The sequence below is a fragment of the Balaenoptera acutorostrata genome, unplaced genomic scaffold (genome assembly GCF_949987535.1).
Source record: "Balaenoptera acutorostrata unplaced genomic scaffold, mBalAcu1.1 scaffold_320, whole genome shotgun sequence".
In the NCBI taxonomy this organism is placed as follows: Eukaryota; Metazoa; Chordata; class Mammalia; order Artiodactyla; family Balaenopteridae; genus Balaenoptera; species Balaenoptera acutorostrata.
In genome coordinates, this window is record NW_026645883.1 from 274,429 (window position 1) to 294,129 (window position 19,701).

Genomic DNA, 19,701 nt, shown 5'->3' on the forward strand with positions numbered 1-19,701 from the left:
ATGTTCATTCCACAAATACACTGGCCAACTACTGTGTGTCCAGCACTGGGCTGGATGCCCGGGACACAGAACAGATGAGGGACAGGCGTTTTGTTCCAGTGTGCAAAGTGCTCCATCAGCAGGGCCATAGGGCATCCTGGGTACATCTGAGGGGCACGAAACCCACTCTGGGCATCTCATAGGTTTTTTGGAGGCGATACCTAAGCTGGAGTGTAAGGTATGTCTGGATGTGAGTGCACATATCTTGTGAGAGAGAGCATAGCACACTCAGGGAATTAAAATGGACTCTGGCTGCAGGTGACACTGAGAGCAGAGGATACCAGACAGACGTGGAGTCCCACCCTGGAGGGCCTAGTCCAACTGATAAGTGCCAAGACTTGATCCTCAGAGTGGGGCGTGGAGTGGGCATACAGGCTTTGTCTGCCAGCATCCCTCCCACCAAGAGCACTCCTTCCATGCCAAGTTGTCCTGCGGAGGTGGACAGTCATACTGTCCACACCAACCCATCTACAAATGAGGGCACACGACCTGGTCTGGGGTGATCAGAGTGTCCCACCCATACCTCTGGCCACTGGATTGGGTTAGGGGTTAGCATGAGCCCTAGGCAGGGCCAGTCAGTCATCGCTGGGACTCAAAGGTAGAGAGAAGCTGGGTCTCTGCCAGGACTGTGTCGGGGGCTGCTGGTCCCTATCTGGCCAGCTGCATGGGGAGAGGTCACATTTGAGATGAAGCCAAGTAGGCACACACAGAACCCAGGGCCGGCGGATGAGAAGGACGTTTGTACTCCCCTAGATCCAGCAATGGAGGCAGCCCTGACTTTAATTTTCTAGGGAAAGAATGAGAAAATCCTTTTTGTGTCTCTTTCCTTTGTTACCAAGAGTGCCAACCAACACGTAGAGGCACATCAGGGTTTCCAGCTGGGGAGCGACATAGTCAGAGACTCCACCTCTGAGCAATGGGTGCCCTGCCCTCCTGCCCTCCCCTCTTACCAGGAAGCAGGCTGCAAGTGACAGGTGATTGATTAACACCTCCCACGAACAGCCTTCAGCCAATGATGGGGAAGTGGGTGGATAAATACCCCAGCTCCCACCCCTTCGGGTGTGTGTTCCACACTGGCTGCCAGAGTTCTGAGCAGCTGAAGCTCGGTCACCTTCTATGGGAGCTGGCTTGATAAGGCTTCCTTTACTGGCTGCCATCCCTTCCCAGTCTCCCCCCTTCTCCTACTGTGGCCACCCAAATAAACTACCTGCACTTGAATCCTTGTTACAGGGTCTGTTTCTGAGAAACTCCACATCAAGACACATCTTCCCAGGGTCTGCAGGGGACTTGGCCTGGGCAGGAGCTGGTGGGCAGTCAGGTGAGCACCTGGACCCCAGGGGCCCCTGAATATCTATTTTAAATGCACACCAGGTGCCCTGAAGGCTGGTGGTCAGGCCTTACTCTGATGCTCAGGGTGACGCTACATACTCAACCCTGTCACACAGTTCCCCCCACAACTCTCTCCCAGGAGCTGGAGCTTCCCCACCCACCCCAAAGATAAGAGCCACAGGGGCACAGAGCCTGAGTCCAGAGACCGAAACCCTGCCAACTCTGCCACCAATTCACTGTGTGGCCCCAGGCAAATATTCAACCTTTCTGGGCCTCAGTTTCCTTGAAAAAGAAGAGGTGGGACAAGAAAAAGCTCAGGTTTCTTCCAGTTTATGCTTCTAAATCTGAAAAAATTCAAGTGGAGAGAAAGGCTAGGGACTAATGCCCCAAAGTTTTAGCAGTTCCTTGGGGCAAGAAGAAGGCAAAGGACAGACTAGGAGACATGAGAAGCAGCACAGGGACAGAGCCCCATCTCGTTCTCACCCCCGGGGCTGGCATAGGGCCTGGCAGGCACCTGGTAAACACCTGCTGGATGCACAAATTGATAACTAAGGGGTCCCAGCAGTGCACGCTGGGCCTCAAGCTCCCCTTCACGCTCTGCTTTTTGACCCCCTCAGCATGACAGGGAGACAGCTGGAAACAGCAGCAGCGATCCCAGCCAGCCTTGGGAATGGCCTCTGTCTCCAACCACCTCCTCCCAGATGCAGCGCAGGAAAGGTCCACCCCAGGAGTGCTGCTGGCATCCCAGAAGCTCTCTGTGCCTGTCAAAACAAGGTTAAGTAGTTGCTAGAACAGGAAAGTTGCTTTGGAGAGAGCTGGGGGACTTCTTACCCAGGCACCCCCAGGGCAGGGAGAGGAGGGCAGAGTGCGAGAGGAGGAGGTAAACACCAAATGCATTACAAAAGCAACGCAGCTGCCAACTCTTGCCTCTGCTCCCCCGTCACACCCTCACCTGCACAGGTCTCCTCGCCAGCTAACTGCCAGCTGCAGAACCCATTCTCAGCTGGAGCTTCCCTGCAGGGGCTCCAAGCCCTCAGGGATCTTGCCTGGGGCTATTGTCGATGCTTGTAAAGCTTTGTAAAATGTGCCCCGTGCAAGTCCACCCCACATGCACTAACGGGGGCACGCTGCCTTACTCTCTGCTCCTTCCACCTGGACAGCGGCCCAGGGGGTGGTAACACTGTTGGGATTTTAGGGAAAGTCTAGACAAGTGCTGCCCTAGGCTTGGTGGCTCTGCTCTGGCACAGGGGACGTCTGAAGTGACAGCTCCAGCCCTGGGACCCTGGGGCAGGTCATACTGACATGAGATTCTTGGAGAGGGCTGCCAGATGTACCCAGGCTGCCAGCTTCCCTCCCTTGCTCAGGACCCCAGGGGACTGATTTCTCCATAAGTCTCCAAAATGTAAATCCTCCTCATAAGTATTTATGATGCTACAGATTTAACATAATAAAACACTTGGCGATTATGGATGAGCCAGTTAGAGAAAGCCAGGGTTCTCCAGGAGGGGAGAAAAGGGCACATTTCAATCTCGCACATTAAATAAAAAACAACTTAGCTCCACACCATCTTCCCACTGTCCAGAAACAGACAGAGGCTGGGAGCATTTTCCACATGGCCCTCACCCCTCTCCTGGAGCCGGGAAAGGGCACAGGCAGGCCCGGGGGTGGGCAGGACACTTCTGGAGGATGCCCTGTAACACTGAGCCCTCAGAGTCAGCCCCCAGCCATCCTCGGGAGGGCAGTGCCCACTGCAGACAGACCCAGACCTTCTTTACCACCTCCTTCCCTCCAGTAAGCCTGAAGCCAGGGCAGAAATGGGCTCTCACTTATATGGTCTGAGAGGCGGCTCTGGCTGCAGGGAGGGGTCCCGCGAAGCTGGAGAACTAGGAGGCAGGTGGCCCAGAGGTTCCAAGCACGGATGTGGGGGAAGAAGGGTCCCAGTTCCAATCCTGGCTCCAACCTCTTAATGGCCACATGACCTTGGGCAGGTCACCTCTGTCAGCCTGTTTTCCCATCTGTAAAACAGGGGAATAAATTTGCTGCTCTTGGCCATTGCAGATTAAAGGAGAGAATGCCTCCAAGGGCTATGAGTGCTCGGAATGCTAACCACGAGGATCAGAGATTATTCGCCCAGGGCCCTGAGGCTGGGCCTTCCCTGCCGCCGCTATCTCCGTCCCGGCTGGCTTCCGGCCTGCTGGACCTCACGACCACAGAGGGGGCAGTGCCAGGTAAGACGCCAGCTCAGGCCAGCCCTTCCTGGCACTGTGGTCCTGCGCACATCTCCTGACCTCCATTTTGGACAGAGGATCATGAGATCATGCCCACCGCCATGGCTCTGTCACCTCTTCCTTGTCGTCCTCTTCTTGCATGCCCTTCCTTTCCTCATGCCTTCTCCTCTGAGTCACTGCCAGGGACCCAGCTCTGCCCTGCTCATAACGCCATTCCTTGCCTCCTTCTGGGCGGGATCTCTGGAGGCTGCGTTCCTCCTGCCAGGACACTGACCGTAGCCCTGTGTGCCAGGGACAGGCATGAGCAGGCAGGTTAGGGGCCAGCTGGCTTTCGGCCCCCAGGCCATCTCAGACCATTCTCCCTCTTGCTCGTCCAGCCTTCACTTTGGTTTTAAGAGGCGTGCAAAATTCTTTGACATTCCTTCCATTGAAAGGTGGGGTCCCTGGTCCCTTAAAACTGAGTGGGCAGAAGGGACAGTATGTGACTGCAGAGACTAGGTTACCAAAACCATGCAGCTTCTGCCTTGCTCTCTTGGAGCGCCTGCTCTTCAGCCACAACATGAAAAGTCCTGCTACCTGAGGCCAACCTGCGAGAGACCGAGGGGAGGGACAGAGACAGAAAGACAGTTGCCCTGCGGAGGCCCCAGCTGTCTACAGCCGCATGAGAGAGGGCCAACCAGAGCTGCCGGCTGAGCCTGCTGACTCCCAGAACCACGAGAGATAGTGGTAGTGTTTTCAGCCACCATGCTCTGGGATCATTTTTCTGCAACAACAGATCATTGGAATAACCCCACAACATAATATGTTTGGAAAGACTGGTCTATTCAGGCTTAGCACACCTGAGGCACATACGCTGCCCTCTCTCCTCCTGGACTCAGAACAGACATCAATAATCAATCACAGCACGCTCTCTGAGGTCAGACCTGCCGTAGAATCCTGTTCAAGCAGAGATCCAGGTAGTCACTACAAACTGAGCAGAGTTGGGTAAAACAGGTTTGCCACCAGCGACCTAAGGTTTCAGTAGGCCGTGCCCAAGAGATGCCCAAGTTTCTGAATCACAACGTAGCTACCTTTATCGGCTAATGAATGATAGCTTAGCGGAAATGCAGGCAAAGCAGCTCAGGCTGTTACCCCTGTAAACCTAAATGGAGAACGGATGGCATCAGTCACCCAGTGGGGTGAAAGGGCCACGGGCTATCTCCTAAACCATTCCTTCTTCCACAGTGCGTCCCACCCTTCACAAAGGCTGCGTCAGAAGCCGCCCACTGACCACCCCCATAGGTGGTCGACTCATGAGCTGCTGTTACCAGCTTGGCACTGAGCTGCTGGGTGGTCGACTCATGAGCTGCTGTTACCAGCTTGGCACTGAGCATTGGGTGACCCATTCCCATATAGTGAGAGCCAGGGTGGTGGGGTGCCAGCCTCTTAACTTCCGGCTCTGATTTTTTTTTTTTTTTTTTTTTTTTTGGCCACTCCATGCGGCATGTGGGATCTTAGTTCCCTGACAGACTGGGGATCGAATCCGTGCCCCCTGCGTTGGAAGCACAGAGTCCTAACCATTGGACCACCAGGGAAGTCCCCAGGCTCTTAACTTTCGACGGCTCCGGGCCCCACCCACTGTCCGTGGTGTCCCTGCGGCCCAGGCAGCTGTTGACAGCCAGCTCTGACCCCACGTGGCAGCGTGTGGCTCCCTGACAGGGCATTCCATAGGCAGGGCCCCAGGTAACCGATCTGACTCTCAGTCTTCATGGAGGAGTCTGAACTGCCTGCTTCCTACTTTAGTGGACACATTTAAGCCGGCAGAAGAGAAGCAACTGTGGACCAAAGGGGAGTGGATGAGGCTGGAGGTGAAGGTCAGGGGCCTGGGAGAGGGAGGAAAGCGGCCTACCTGTTGACAAGCAGGAAATTCACCAGGAGGCACAGCACGGAGGGTACAGTGGAGGCAACGGCCAGGTAGCTCTCAAAGTAGTTCTGCAATCACAGAAGTGAGGAGTCTGCTGAGGTCACTCAGGATGGAGGGGAGGGGCCCCATCTGAGAGCACGCACAGCGCCCCTCTTGGTGGGTCTTCTCCCCACTGTCTTTAGACACCTACGAGTGATGGGTAAGTCCACCCCGAGATGGCATGGTCTTGCCCCATCTCTAACCTAAGACCACTCACTTGGTCACATAACAGACACCAGCAACAAGCTGTGCTAAGTGCTGGGGACATAAGGAAGGGTAGGACTTTGTCCCTGCACTAACACTCTGCAGCCCATGCTCCCACCCATCCTACCTGTTCCACCCACGTCTGAGGCAATGGAGACAGGACTTGACGTATGTTTACAAAGAAAAATTTTATCCTATCAGTCGTCTTAGCCCATTGTCAAATTTTGGAGATATCCAGATGGGTTTTGTTACGACTCATCCACATTCTCACATTCTTGCAACCAAGTGAGGCCTCTTAGAAATACATGGGGCCCTGATCCTTGCAGAGAAACTCTGTTCTGACTCTGGATTTGCTCGTTCAATAGAGCTGCTACCCAAGGTCAAAGCCACTTGGGGAAGTGGCTCTTAGTCTGGCCAAGATGAGGAAAAAGGGCATTTTCCTGGAAGTAGCTCGACAGTATTATAGACAAAGAGTGCATGAGACCACAGAAAAGACGAAGATTCCTGATTATAACGTGCTGCAACTTTCAGCTGAAGAAACTGAGTGGCAACTGTATGCATTTTTCAAAGCTCAGGGAATTGTCCACTCACTAGGGGAGATTTTACTGAGTGTACCTCATCCCTCACTATACGTGTCGAACAAAAAGCCAAAACACTGGAAAGGCTGACACATCTTGGCTTTGGTCCTTTTATGTCAAACCGTGAACCCCAGGTCAGTAATGACAATAGGTTCTAAGCCGTGAAAACAGCTTCCATGTATTAAGCATACCGTGTGCAAGTACAAGGGCTTTATACGAATGATATTCTTTACCCTAAAAAATAAAAAAGCTGTGAGTACTCTGGAAAGTTTACAAAATTGAACTTAACTGGGGAACTATTTTGAGTACAAATGTGCCAAGTACCAAGAACAATGTGTGCAAAAATCTTGACAATGTGCAAAGAGCTCAGGCAATTGTAGGGATCTCTGCAGAGTTTAAGACATGCTTCTTCCCTGTTAAGAACAGGGTGTCCCATTGAGAGTGTAAGATAGAGTGTGAGGTTTTTTAATGTCTCAAAACACCATAGGAAGAGCTGTCAGAATTCTGTGGGGGGTTGTTGTCAAATCAGTGGTAGGAGCAGTGAGTTCTAAGGGAGCTCTGGGTAGGGGAGTAGGACGAGGGGGCTGAGTCCTGGAGAGAATGGGAATGAACATGGGTTTGGGGAAAAGATCCCAGAGGAGGCACGATTTGCGTCAGACCTTAAAAGGGAGGGTAAGATCTTTCCTTCCTGGGAGAGTCTGATTGCCATGTGGAGGCCAAGAAAGAAAGATGTCATAATGGGTCACTTCTAGTCTGAAGCACAGACCGTTTCCACAGTCTGTTTTTAAGGCTGCAGAGTGCTTTGTGGTCTCTGAAATCCACACCATGAATATAAGATTGTGATGGCCTTGCAATTAAAATGATAATCACAGCTACTGTGGTCCATCAACCATGAGCCTTAGAAATAGCCTTCCTCCTTTGAGGAGCCACCTCATTGTCCTGCCCTGATGGGTTCAGTGGAGCCTGGACTGGTCTGAGGCACTCAGTCAATTACACCTTGACATAGTGGCTGGGCATAAGCGAGGCCAGGCAGGCGTTGGGCGGTTGGAAGCAATGGAAAAGGGCCCCAAGGAACAGACAGCTGCAGGTGGGGGCCAGGACGGCCCCAAATCTGAGTTCCTCATGACAGCCTTCCTTCAGTGACTGTTCATTTTGTGGCAAATCTATAAACGGCCATCACGTGGGATGCAGAAGCTCTGTCTTTGTTTTTTCAAGCAGGCTCAGGTTCCTTGAACATTTTAGGAATGGGGATTTTCTAGGTAATTGAATGTTCTGGTTTGTTGATATTTAAGCAGAAGAAGTTCCTTTTAATGTTGGAAAAGCTTTTTAAATATTGACAACTGGGTAAGGCTAGGACTCCCTTTCTGTTGATTGAGCCCATTTCTCTGCTTTACAAAGGGCACGTGGTGGGGGGCAGGGTGGGGCATGGGGGCAGGGGAAGAATGGACTTGACCCTGGGTCATCTTTCTACTGGTTCAGATCCGGGAGCTGTGGCTGGTGACACAGGTGGACTCAGCACATCCCACAGAGCTTTTTTTTTTTTTTTTAAACTTAATTCCTGATATAAACATGTGGTGGTTTTTACTTCATTATTTGCTGCTTTTGTTTATAAGCAGAGTTCTAGCAAAATGAGGTGTGGTGGGCAGGCTCTTAGGGTGGCCCCCATGATCCCAGCCTCCTGTGTTCATGCCCTTGTATCATCCCCTCTGCTGAGTGTGGCTGGGACTTGCCTGGACTTGCTTCTAACTAACAGAACACGGCAAAGGTGACAGGTATACACGATTATGTGGATGGGATTATGTTACATGAGATGGTGGTACCCATCTTGCTGGACTCTTTTTTTCCTCCCTTGATGGCTTGGAGAAGGCAGGGGGCCAGGCTAAGGAAACCCATGTGGCAAGGACTGCAGGTGACCCCTAGTCACTGAGAGTGGTTTCTGGCCAATACCCAGCAAGAAACTGAAGCTCTCAGTCCTACAACCGCAAGGAACTGAGTTCTGCCAACAACCCAAGTAAGCCTGGAAGTGATCCTTCTCCAGTTGAGCCTCCAGTGAGACTGCAGCCTTGGCTAACCCCTTATTGCAGCCATGTGAGACCCTGAGCAGAGGAATGGGTTAGGCTGTGCCCAGACTCCTGGCCTACAGATACTGTGAGATAACAAACGTGTGTTGTTGTAAGCCGCTAAGTTGGTAGTATTCTGTTCTGCAGCAGTAGATTCCTATTTAGTGAGGGTTTGGGATAGCTGAGTTCCTAGTAACGGGGGTTTTTCTGAATATCGCAGCTTCCTGTTGCAATTTCAATTCAGTTCCTTGATGAAGGCAGAGACAGCTGACCATGATTTTATTCAACTTCTTGCCAGACATGAGGACCAACGTGCCTGCCCACGAGGGGAAAGAAGGTTATGCTTGCCGACCACATCAGTCCCCCTAGCCTTTCCTCTCCAAATCCTTTGCTAAAATTAGGATCATTTTTGCAAGCAGCGTGCACTGATTTCAAGAAACTGGACTTAGTTTACGTGCCACCCCAGATCTGCTCACCTCACCTGCCCCTCAGGCCATTTGCCTTGCTACTTGGTCCCATGTGGTCATAAAGCCACTGCCGCCACCAGCAGGGGGGCCAGCTGCCAAGGAGAGACCCCTGAGCCTGCGTACTGCTTGGGCTGTGCTCGCAGAGGCTCTTGCTCCCTGGGTGGCTCTGGGAGGGGCCGGGTGACCCTCTCTGAAGGGTGGGGAAGGCAAAGCCCCACCCACAAGGTAGGCTTCAACCAATGAGAGGAGGGAGATGGGAAGGAGACTAGCGACACATTGCTTGTCTTTCCTTCCTCACCCTCCTCCACCACATCTGTTCTAAAATGTGGCGGCTCCACGTGGCTCCTCGGGAGACATCCCGTGTGCCTGAGCAAGCAGCTGCGTTTAGTTGCAAAGCTGTGGTCAGCACAGTGATACCACAGCCTGTATCTGCTCTCTTCCATCCCTGCCTCACTCCCCTTTCCCTCACTCTTACTTCCCTAGGACTGCACTCCCCATGGAGTATCACAGGTAAGGTGCTGCCTCAGGCTCCTTTCTAAGAAACATCCAACAGCAAAGCCAAAGCCCTATGTTCAATTCTCAATCCCACACATTGCAGACTTGCAGCTGGTACTCACTTCCTGGGTTCGTCTCATTTGCTTCCAAGGCCTGTTGAGGTTACCTTCTCCCATGTTACTCAAGGAAATGTGAAGACATCTGAATACTGGTTCAAACGCATTGCAGTCAGAATGTTAACAGCGCTGCCCCCTCCGAAGCAATCTGAAATCTCCATCCCACAGGGTGATTTTACGTAATGCAATGTTTGGGGATAATTCACACCATGGTTCACCTCCACTTGGGACCGATTCCTGAGAGTTCCCTCAAAAGGCTCTGTTGTTATTTATCCCACCAGGCACCTTGCAACAAGGCTGTAGCCTCTACCTCCAGAGGTAAACCCAAGGACACCAAGGACTCCGGTCTCGGAGGAGTGGAGGAGGGCAATGGCACTGGGCCCCCTCCTGTGACGGTGGAGGCTGTGCTGTGCACAACCCCAGGGGGCACCAGTCACGTGGATGGTGATATGAATGGAGCGCCGCAGAGCTGTGCAGCATGGCAGCCCTGTTTACACAGCTCATGGGGGTCAGTTTGGGCCTGACATAATTGCAGGTGGGAGACCGTATCTGATTCAGGAAGAAGGCAGGGCTGGAAGGTGGGTGGATGTAGCAGGGCAGGACTTTATGAGATGATGAAAGGTCCCCAAGCAGGTTTGTCTGCCCCAGGAGGCAGGAGACCCAGAGGCTGGTAATCCCACAGCCCTCAGCCTGGCTGGGTGGCCACTGTCCATCCACATCAGCACCCCTTCCTGTTCTACCCACTCCTTTGTTCACTGAAGATGTGGCAAGCCCCTGTGTGCCCAACATCGTGCTGGTGGTTTGGCGGATAAAATAGACAAGAGAGGGTGCCTGATGCCCTTAGGGAGCATGTAGTCTGGTGCAATCCTACAGCTATAGAACAATGGATACAAGGGAGGGGAGGGGAGGGAAGGAGGGAGTTTTGGGGGGGGGTCTTCCCACAGGAGGCCATCTTGGACTGTAGCCTGAAAGATGGGGGGAAGTTTGCCAGACAGATATGGGGAGGTGTTGCTGGTGGAGAGAGAAATGGCATTCCAAGAGGCAGGAAGAGCACACGCAAAGGCAGGGATGGATGCTTCTTTGCCACTTAGGACTCTAACCCCAGCTCATCTGTCGGAACAGACCACCCAGAGGCTTTCCTCAGCATCCACAGGAATCTACTGCACTGAGACAGAAAGGCACCCTGTGATCCATTCAATCCAGACACAGGGCCTGGAGGCAGGAATGCAGCCACAGCGCCTGCCCCTCCCCCTCGGGGTGCTAAGGAGAGAGAGCGGCCCCACCATTCTGAATTCTCCAACTCAATGTGAGGCGAGCCCAGCTCCGAGGAACAAAGAGGAAAACTTCTGCTGCTTGAGTGTCTAGTCTCATCCCCCTGCCCTCCAGTATAACCCCTGCACTCTGCAATTACCTAGGGCTCGGCGTCTGGCAAAGGTAACATCAAAGGTCCTCTTTGACACTTGCCAGGTAATCCAATGGACACGGAAGCCCTGCAGAGCACCAGGTTATTGACATTTGAACAAAACTGCTTACATGTGGCCTGCACAGACCCCAGTCCATTTGCTCTTAACTCAGCCTGTAAGAGCATGTCAGAACTGGGATTGCTCCCATTTTACAGATAAGAAGCTTGAGGCTAACAGAGGTGGATGAATTGCACAGAGGTGCACACTTGGAGAGTGCTGGTGGCAGGATTTTCTGATGCAGGGCAGGGTGGGATGGGGAGATCGTTATCATCGCTCCACAAAAGTAAGAGCCGCTGTAGCTGAGGCCACCTGCCTCACAGTCACACAAACCCAAACACCGTCACTGGGATTACAGCATGTCACTGGCTGCCCCAGAGGCCGGGACTGGCAGCCCACATGCCTTCCCAGCAGTGAGCTGGGACCAGCCCGCGGGATCAAAGGTTCCATCAGGGTGGTGTCTTCCCTCTGCCCCAGCCAGCAAATGACGGGGCTTGAGTTCTCCCCTCTGCCTGTTAACTCTCTCTTTTCCTTAAACCCCACCGTCCATTCCCTTGTGCATTTCCTCAGGCCTGTAGATCGGAGTAGCAGTAAAAAGGGCAAAAAAAATAATAAAGATTGAGAGAAAAGCCCTCACTACTGTCAGTCACCAAAATGGATGGATACGGTCTGCTGATAAGCACAGGCCATGTGAAGGAGGACATTGTAGTTGGGAAGCACTGGGCAGGCTTCCAGCTTCTCTCCTGACCATGCAAACCCCAGCAGAACGCCCCAGGACGGGTGGGGGCGGGGATCAAAACCCAGAGTGTGGACAGAGCCCGCCCGGGGGCGCTAGGTGCCAGCAGCCCCCGGGCGGCAGGTCAGTGTGGAGCAGCCCTGTGGCTGGGGCACAGGGCATTGATCCACTTGCAGTGGAGAGGAAGAAACCATTTCCGGCCGTGACCCTCTAGCCCAGCTTGTGAACATCAGGAAGGGGGAGAGATGCTCTTCAAACATAATCTAAAAACCCAGCAGAGCCAGCTGGCCAGATGTGAGGCGCATTTTACGTCGGGGAGCATTTCCTCTCCTCCACGCTGAGAGGCTCCGTGCTAAGCATCTCTTCTGGAAGAATTTAATTCTGAGCTCAGAGTCCAGGGAAAGAGGTTTCTTCAGGCAGGGAGGCCCCAAAATGAGCCCGTTTATCTCTGGCAGGCCCTGGGTAAGCTTCCTCTCCCCCGAATGCCATTTGCGCACTTTGAAATAAGTGCAGCAAATTAGTCACGAGCCGCGGCCAGCTAGCTTGGGGCCGGCCGCCCAGCGGCTTCTGAGAGGCAGCTTTGCGTGGCCCCCACCTCAAGAGCACGGCGGAGGCAGCTGGGCTCCTGCCGGGCGAGAAAAAGCGATTCAAGCCTGGGGGGTGGCAGCTCGAGGCAGCAAAGCGTTACCTGGATCACAGGAGCATGAAATTAGCAGCAGCGAGCAGGCTGGAGCCAAGAATAGCTTGCCGTTGCAAACGTGCTGCCTTCGGACAGCCCAGAGCTGAGTTCTGTGTCTGGGATGCTGCAGAGGAAGCGCCTCCACCTTGGCACTGGTCACAGTCACTCCTGGGCAGGCCAAGAAGTGAGCAGAGGGCCGGTGTCCCCACGAGGGGTGCAGGTGGCGTCCTGTCTGTGGGTTCTAAGGCCCCCTGTTTGGGGCACTGGCCTCAGAAAACTAAGGGGTTTGTGGCTGGGGGCCTGGATGAGCAGGGAGGGCTGGCTAGGCAGGGAGGGAAGGGCAATGCCTGTTCCAGGGTTCAGAGAGGTGAGGGAAACAGGAGCCCAGATCCACCAAGGTGTGATGGGGTAGCCAGGGGCCCAAGGGCACAACAAAGCTGGGGTCAGAGCCAGACAGGTAAGGCCCGGAAAGATGACCCAGCCACTCCAAGGAAAGAAGGCCCCATGAGACCTTTGCATGCTGTTCTAACATCAGCCCTGATGCTTGGCCTGAGCATGGACTCTCAGGCCTTCTCCAGGCCCAGACTCCCTGGGGCCACGATACATCTTGCTCTTCAATAGCTTGGAAGCCCTCCTCAGCCTGCGATCTTTTTTCACACCTCCTTTGGAACTCCTGCCAGAGGATAAGCAAAGTTCCTGAGGTTTTCTGGAATGAGCCTCCCCGCCCTCCCTGCCCTCTGTGTAAAGCTTTCCAGGGCAAGAAGGTGCCCTTCCTCCACCGAAGCTGACTTCTGGGGGACCTCCACCACGAATCCCCACCTTCCTCATCCACATTTCCTCTCTCTCTCCTTCACTGCTAATCCCTCCTACTCTTCAGCCTAAGAGGCTCACTCAGGTCTCCCTTGCGCTAAGAAAAAAAACCTCTTTGACTTCACTGTCTCTGGCCACCAGGACCCTCCTTCCTTTCACTCCAAACTCCCTAAAAATGCAGTCTTTGCCCTCACTGTGAACGCCTTACCCGCTCCTGGGTGGCTCCGGGGAAGGACTCCTTCAAGGGGTCCTCTTTGCAGCCCACCCAGAACCACGGCCTGGTCTGAGCCCTCAGGCTCCTGTCACCACATGCCACCCACTATAATGGGCTGAACTGTGTCCCCCCCAAATTCACGTCAACACAGAATCTCAAATGCGACCTGATTTGGAAATAGGGTCTTTGCAGATATAATTAGTTAAGACGAGGTCACACTGGATCAGAGTGAGCCCTAAATCCAAGGACCAGTGTCCTTACAAGAAGGAGAGGGCACAGAGACAGACACACAGGGAGGGCGCCCAGTGAACGCAGAGGCCGAGACCGGAGTTGTGCTGCCACGGGCCAAGGGAAGCCAAGGCTCGCTGGGAGCCCCTGGAACCTGGAAGAGGCAAGATTCTTCCCAGAGTCTTTGTCGGGGGTTGAGGGGGAGCACTGTCCTGCTGGAGCCTTGCTTTTGGACTTGTAGCCTCCAGAACCGTGAGAATAAAATTCCTGCTGCTCTACACCACATGGGTTGTGGTAGCTTGTTATGGAGCAGCCACGGGAAACCGCTGCACCTTCCCTCCAGCGCCCCCTCCTGGACTCACGGGCCACCTCCAGGCCCCCTCCTCGGTGGCTCAGTCCCCTGCGCTCTCTGCCATTGGAGGGGCCTCATTAGCTCCCTCCTTCCTGTGCTACAGCCCTGCCCTGGGAGTTCATCCCCACCCCCTGGCTCTGACGGCACCCCACGCCTGCCTGCGTCACTCCCTGACTCCAAAACACTTTCCGCTGCCGACGGCCATCCCGCCTGGGTGGCCTGCTGAGCCCAAGCTCCAAGCTCCCAAATCAGAGGCCTTCAAGAGAACCCCCAAGACCTGAGGCCACATGGTTCCTCCCTCCTTTTCTCAGTGTCCTCCCTTCAAAGTTTCCTCGGTTTCCCTTTCACCCTCACCCCAGCTCCATTATTTGCCGCCCCCCCCACCCCCGCGTCCCCATCACCTGACTGCGGCTCACGTCCACTCCCCCGGGTCCCAGTTCTCCCCTCGCCTTTGCTCAGCTCCCTCCTCCGCCCACAGCCCCTCACCCACAAGCCAAGCCCAAATGTCCTGTGCTTGTCTGCCTCGAAGGGCCCAGCAGCGACACCCCCTCCGCCAGTAGCCTGGCCTCCTGGCCCTCCTTGGAGCTCCTCATGCACTGTCCCCTCTCTTTTGGCCCTTTCTCAGGCTCCAGTTTGGTTAAATGATGGGGCACGTGGGGGTGAGGGAGGCTAACGGGTGCTCCCGTGTAGCAGGCTGAAGAGGGGTGTTTATTCCAGACGGTACTAGGGAGCTATGGAAGGCCTCTGAGCAGCAAAACCATATGATCAGTGCCAGGTCTAGTGGGTCGCCTGGCAGGAGGGGATGGGATGAATGGAAGGGGAGGGGCGGGCGGCAGGGGCTATGCATTTATCCACTCATCCATTCATTCAAGAAATGTTAAAGATTGTCGATCCCCAAAGCTCACTCACTTACTCAACAAGTAATGGCCGAGCCCCTGCTATTTGCCCGACGTGTGCTGGAGCTGGGGTGCTCTAGTGAGGGAGGCAAAAAAATGAGGAAGCAACAAGTTTTTAAAAAAGACTGCAAGTTATAACAAATGGGATAAAAAGGAAAACCAAATAAGGGGGTAAAATAGAGCCTAGTGGGGGATTGATGTTGGAGAGGGTAGTGAGATGCTAATGTGTGAACAGAGACCCAAGGATAAGCTGTGTGACGGGTGAGGAGAAAAGCTTTCTGGACAGAGGGAACAGCAGACAGCTGGGTCTGTGGCAGGAATGAGCTTGGTGTGTTCAAGCAACTGAAAAACCAGGGTGATTCTGGAATCCAGGGAGTGAGGGAGAGAGGAAGGGACCAGGCTGGGGGCATGGGCAGGGCCTGGGCGTCCAGGCTGGGGTTGGAGTTTGGATGTGGGATTCTAAACAGCTGAGAAACATGGTACCAGCACCCATTCACCAAGCCCCTACCACGCGGTGCTGTCCCGAGTGTTCATCATGTCTTTGCTCCCTCTATGTTGCAGAGGAAGACACTGAGGCTCAGAGAGGCTCAGACCCAGTCCTCTGTCCCCTTACTTGGCGCAGTGGACAGCTTCTCTGTTTTGTCTTAAAGAGACCACTTCCGTAGCCTCCATGGAGAATCGACTGAAGGGGGCGCCCTGGGGGCCAGCGAGGCTGAGACCGTGGAGGGGAGAACTGGAGGGATTGAGAAGTTTCAGAGGTAGAATTGACAAGACTTGCTGATGGGCTGAAGGTGGTGGTGGAAAGACAGAGGGAAATAAAGGTAACGCCTCAGTTTCAGGCTTGAGCAACTCGACTGAGCAGGGGCAGGGAAGGAAGTCTGCTCTGGTGTAGTCTGAGCGTGCGGGTAAAATAATGACCCCACAGTGAGATTCCAACCCCCTGAATATGGGACCACGGCGTCTAATCCTGGGACGACGGTCTTCCTCCCATGCCCTCTCCCCGCCAGCAGTCCAGCACTGACGCGTGACTGGCCCTCTACAAATGCTTATTGATTAACTCATCACTCTGCTCGTATTTATTGAGCCCTATAGCTATTCACAGGGGATTCAGTCCAAGTTCCTGCTTTCGTGGAACTGATGTTCTGGTCAAGCAGACATTTGGCAAATGCATAAACAAATGGACAATATGTCAGGCAGTGATAAGTGTTACGAAGAGAAATTAAGCCAGGTAGGCACCTCTATAACGGATCTCACAACGCTCGTAGGGGGAGAACCACAAGGGAGCGGCTAGTCCTGGCAAAAGACTGGCCTGGGGACAAATCTGCCCACCCTCTTTTTTTGTAAATACTGGAAAATAGTTGCACCCCTTTGTTTACAGATTATCCACAGTGGCTTTCACTCTACAAGGGCAGAGCTGAGTACCTGTTAAACAGGAATCCTGTGGCCTGCAAAACCTAAACCATTTACCCTCTGGCCCTTTAGAAAAAGTTTGCCAGCCTCGATCTAGTTTCTTAAATAAGGTAATGGAGCCCTAAGTTACCCGGCAAATTTGACAAAGAGTCAGAAACAATCCAGCTCTCCTGAGCCCCAGGTCTTTCCACCACGCAGGGTGAGCACGGAAAATGGCAACATCACTTCTGTCAACCTTCCACCCCACCTTCGCCAGGTCCCTGACCAGGGGCAAGCAGGCCTTGGATCTTCATCTTTATGTGCCCCCTACGCACCCTCAGGCTGGAACCTTAGTAGGCAGGGAGATGGCTCAGAAACAGGTAGAGGGAAAGTTCAGAGAAACAGGGAGCCTGTAAATCCACGCACAACCTCTGCGGGGTGAGAGCTGATTCAGGGCTCGGTCCCTGCTGACGCTCGGCCAGCCTGTCCTTCCTCTTCTGCAGCCTGATCATGTGGCCAGGGCAAGGAGGAAGAAGCCTTCCAAGGAAATTCCCCACCTACCCTCAGCTTCTGCAGCCCCCAGAGGGCTGACACACATCAGCAACCCAGGGCTGACGGCTGGGGACAGGGACCAGGCCCTGTGGCATGTGCCTAAACAGGAGGCGGTAGACAAAAAAAAAAAAAAAAAAATGAGGTGGCCTGGTGGTGCTCCAGCTGCTCTCTGTAGAAGGAAACCCAGGAGAACAACCAGGAAGAGGCAGTCCTGAGCAGACCCAGCTGCACTTCCTCACCCAACACGCCCTCTCCTCTACAGGGAGGCTGTTTTTCTTTGGGGGTCCATGTGGGCAGAAACCACAGGCTGCTACAGGCCTCAGATGCATGCACGCGTGCGTGTGTGTGCACACACACGAGCCTCCCAAGAGGGCCCCCCAGGTCGCTGCTGCCGCCACAGACCCCGCCCAGATAATGGCCCTGTAATGAAGGCGCCCGGCAAAGACTACAGTTTGGTTCTGCTCTCCGGGTACTCGAAATGATCAATCACATTAAGGAGACAGTGGAGCACGTAAGGCCCAGGCTGTGTTCTAATATGTCGAGGAAATCGCCTCTACATTCTAAGGATGTGTGCAGGAAGAAGTAAAACTGAAGGCAGAGGGGGAGCGATCGATAGCCTGGGAGGGCCAGGGAGCAGGGCGCAGCTGTGGACAGGGGCCCTGAGCACACAGGGAGAAAATAAAAAGAGAAGTTGAGGCCACTGAAGGCATGACTGACAGCGTTTCAGGTCGGGCTTTTTCTCTCCCTCTGCAGGACACAGCAAGAGCTAAAAACAGAAGAAAAAGCCGTCACAGGTATATTCACTGGGAATAGCATGCTGGCTGGGTCTGCAGTTAGAATCAGAGGGTGGACAAGGGAATTTTAAAAAAATGACTCACTTTGGTTCTAATTTTTTAAAATGGTTTAGAGCAGCCATCCATGCTAGCCCAGGCCACTGGGCAGCTGGCAGGAGGGACCTGCCCTCTCTGCCTGGCGGCCACTCACCCATGCCCTGCTCAGGAAGCCTAGAGCCCCATCCTAACCTGCCTGACCCCCAGACCGCCCCCAACTTCTCCTTTTCTGGGATGACAGGGCTCAGGCAAAATCCTGCCTTAATATGCTTTCATGGTGTAAGGAAGGGTGTTTCACTCACTTAGCACTATTCCTCAGAATTCTGCTCTTAAAAAGTAGATTGCCAAATGGAATCTAGGCACTTTTCCATTCGGAGAGATCTGAGTTGCACTAGGAGTGGACTGCAGGAGCGTCATGGTCCATCTACACCCAGAATGGTGCTTCTCAAGGAACAGCATGTGGCACAGAGGAGACCTGGATACCTGCTACCCTGCCAGCTGGCCATGTCAGGAGCACCTGGCAACAGTGCCCAGGCCCACCCCAGGGAGAAGGAGCCAGCACAGCGGAGCCTGGGAATCTGGGTGTTTGCCAAGTGCCCCAGGAAATCTGATGCAGACTCAGATACGCCTGGGTTACGGCCCCCACTCTTGTCTTCATAGCCCTGTGGCATCAGCAAGTCACTTATTGCTTCACTTTCCTCCTCTGTGGGCAAAATGCATCCTTATGGCTGGATGTGAGGTGACAGGCAAATGGGTGGAGCAGGGCTTTTCAAATGACAGGTTGCAACCCTGTTCATAAAGGATATGAAATCCACTTAATGGGCCACAACCAGAATTTTATTTCATTTTCTCTTTTGCTGCCTTCTTTCCTGTTCCTCAGGATGAATCATCTGCGTGCTTTTCCGGGACCCCCTCCACTGTGCCCCGAGCCCAGGCCCTGTCTGCTCGCAGACTGCACTCAGCTCTGTTTCTTCCTCTTCCTCAGCACCCACGGTCCCCTCTCCACTGGACCATTCACATGAGCACACAAACTACCTGCTATTTCTCCTGTGTTAAAAATACAACAAACCCAGAAAATCCGTACCCTCTTGACCACACATCCCCTGTAACTCCCGCTCCAATCCTCCAGAAGGAAAGAGTTGCAGAGCAAAACTCCTAGAGGTATTTCCCAGGTTTGCGGTCTCCCCAGTCCCTCCCCCATCCTCTCCCTCACGGCCTCGGGTCCAGCTTCTGCCCCTACCCCCATGTCGCTGCTCCCCAAGGCCACCAAGGGCCCACACGAGGTTAAATCCAAAGGCAAACCCTCCATCCTCCTCAGCCTGGGTGGCTTGTAAGCCATTTATAAGATCAGCACGGATGATCACTTGCTCCTCCTTGAAAACTACAATCAGAGATTTTTTTAAGTGTAGATGCTGCTTCATGAAACTGCTGTTTCCATTACAGACGTGTAGGTTCTGCCAGATGAAATGTGTAGTCTGAAAACATCTGGAAAGGCTGATATGGAGCCCAGGGTTAAGGGCATGGACAATGTGGGTTCGGATGGCCCGGCCTGAGTCACTGACTTTGTGCCTGGGAACAAATAACCTGTATTTTTTGAGCTTTGGTTTCCTTCTCTGTAAAATGGGTATAATAATACCTATCCCTGAGGGCTGTAGTAAGGAGCAAAACAGATAAGGAAAAGAAAGCCTCTGGCACACAGTAGGTTGCTTAATAAATATCGTGGAATTAATAAACAAATCAGAGCCCTTAGCGCAGTGGCTGGCACAGGGCGAGGGTTTGGTAAAGGCGGTGAATGTTAGGCGGAATCGGCCCAGTCCTCACATCGCAGCTACCGTGTAGGAGATGCGCAGTAAATACCGGACTTCCCTCCCGGCGACATCTGGAGCGCTCTGTACATGCTGCGGACGCTCCACGGCGGGTCTGTGTTCAGAGCACCCAGGGGCCACGGAGCCTGGCCCCAAGCCACACAGCGGGGGAGGGCACCGCTAGGACTGGGGCTGAAGGAAGTCCTTCTGTCACCCTCTGGGCTGCTCCCAGCTACCCTGCAGTCCCACGAGACAGACAGACCCAGCTTCCTCCCAGGCACAGAGCTTTCAC

The 19,701-nt window shown here is 53.7% G+C and overlaps 1 protein-coding gene across 3 annotated transcripts in view; it reads right to left on the bottom strand.

Annotated features, from left to right (window-relative positions):
- Positions 1-19,701, bottom strand: part of SLC29A3 (solute carrier family 29 member 3) — a 44,905-nt gene that overhangs the window by 13,774 nt on the left and 11,430 nt on the right. For 2 of the 3 annotated variants that reach the window (XR_449795.2, XM_007167722.2), the window contains exon 3: positions 5,485-5,567. The exons of the other annotated variant lie outside the window; for it this stretch is intronic. Coding sequence is in view for 1 of the 2 variants with exons in the window: in XM_007167722.2 (XP_007167784.2) it covers positions 5,485-5,567 (83 nt within the window). In the remaining variant the exon portion in view is untranslated. The remainder of the gene's footprint in view (positions 1-5,484; positions 5,568-19,701) is intronic. 3 annotated transcript variants of the gene reach the window in all.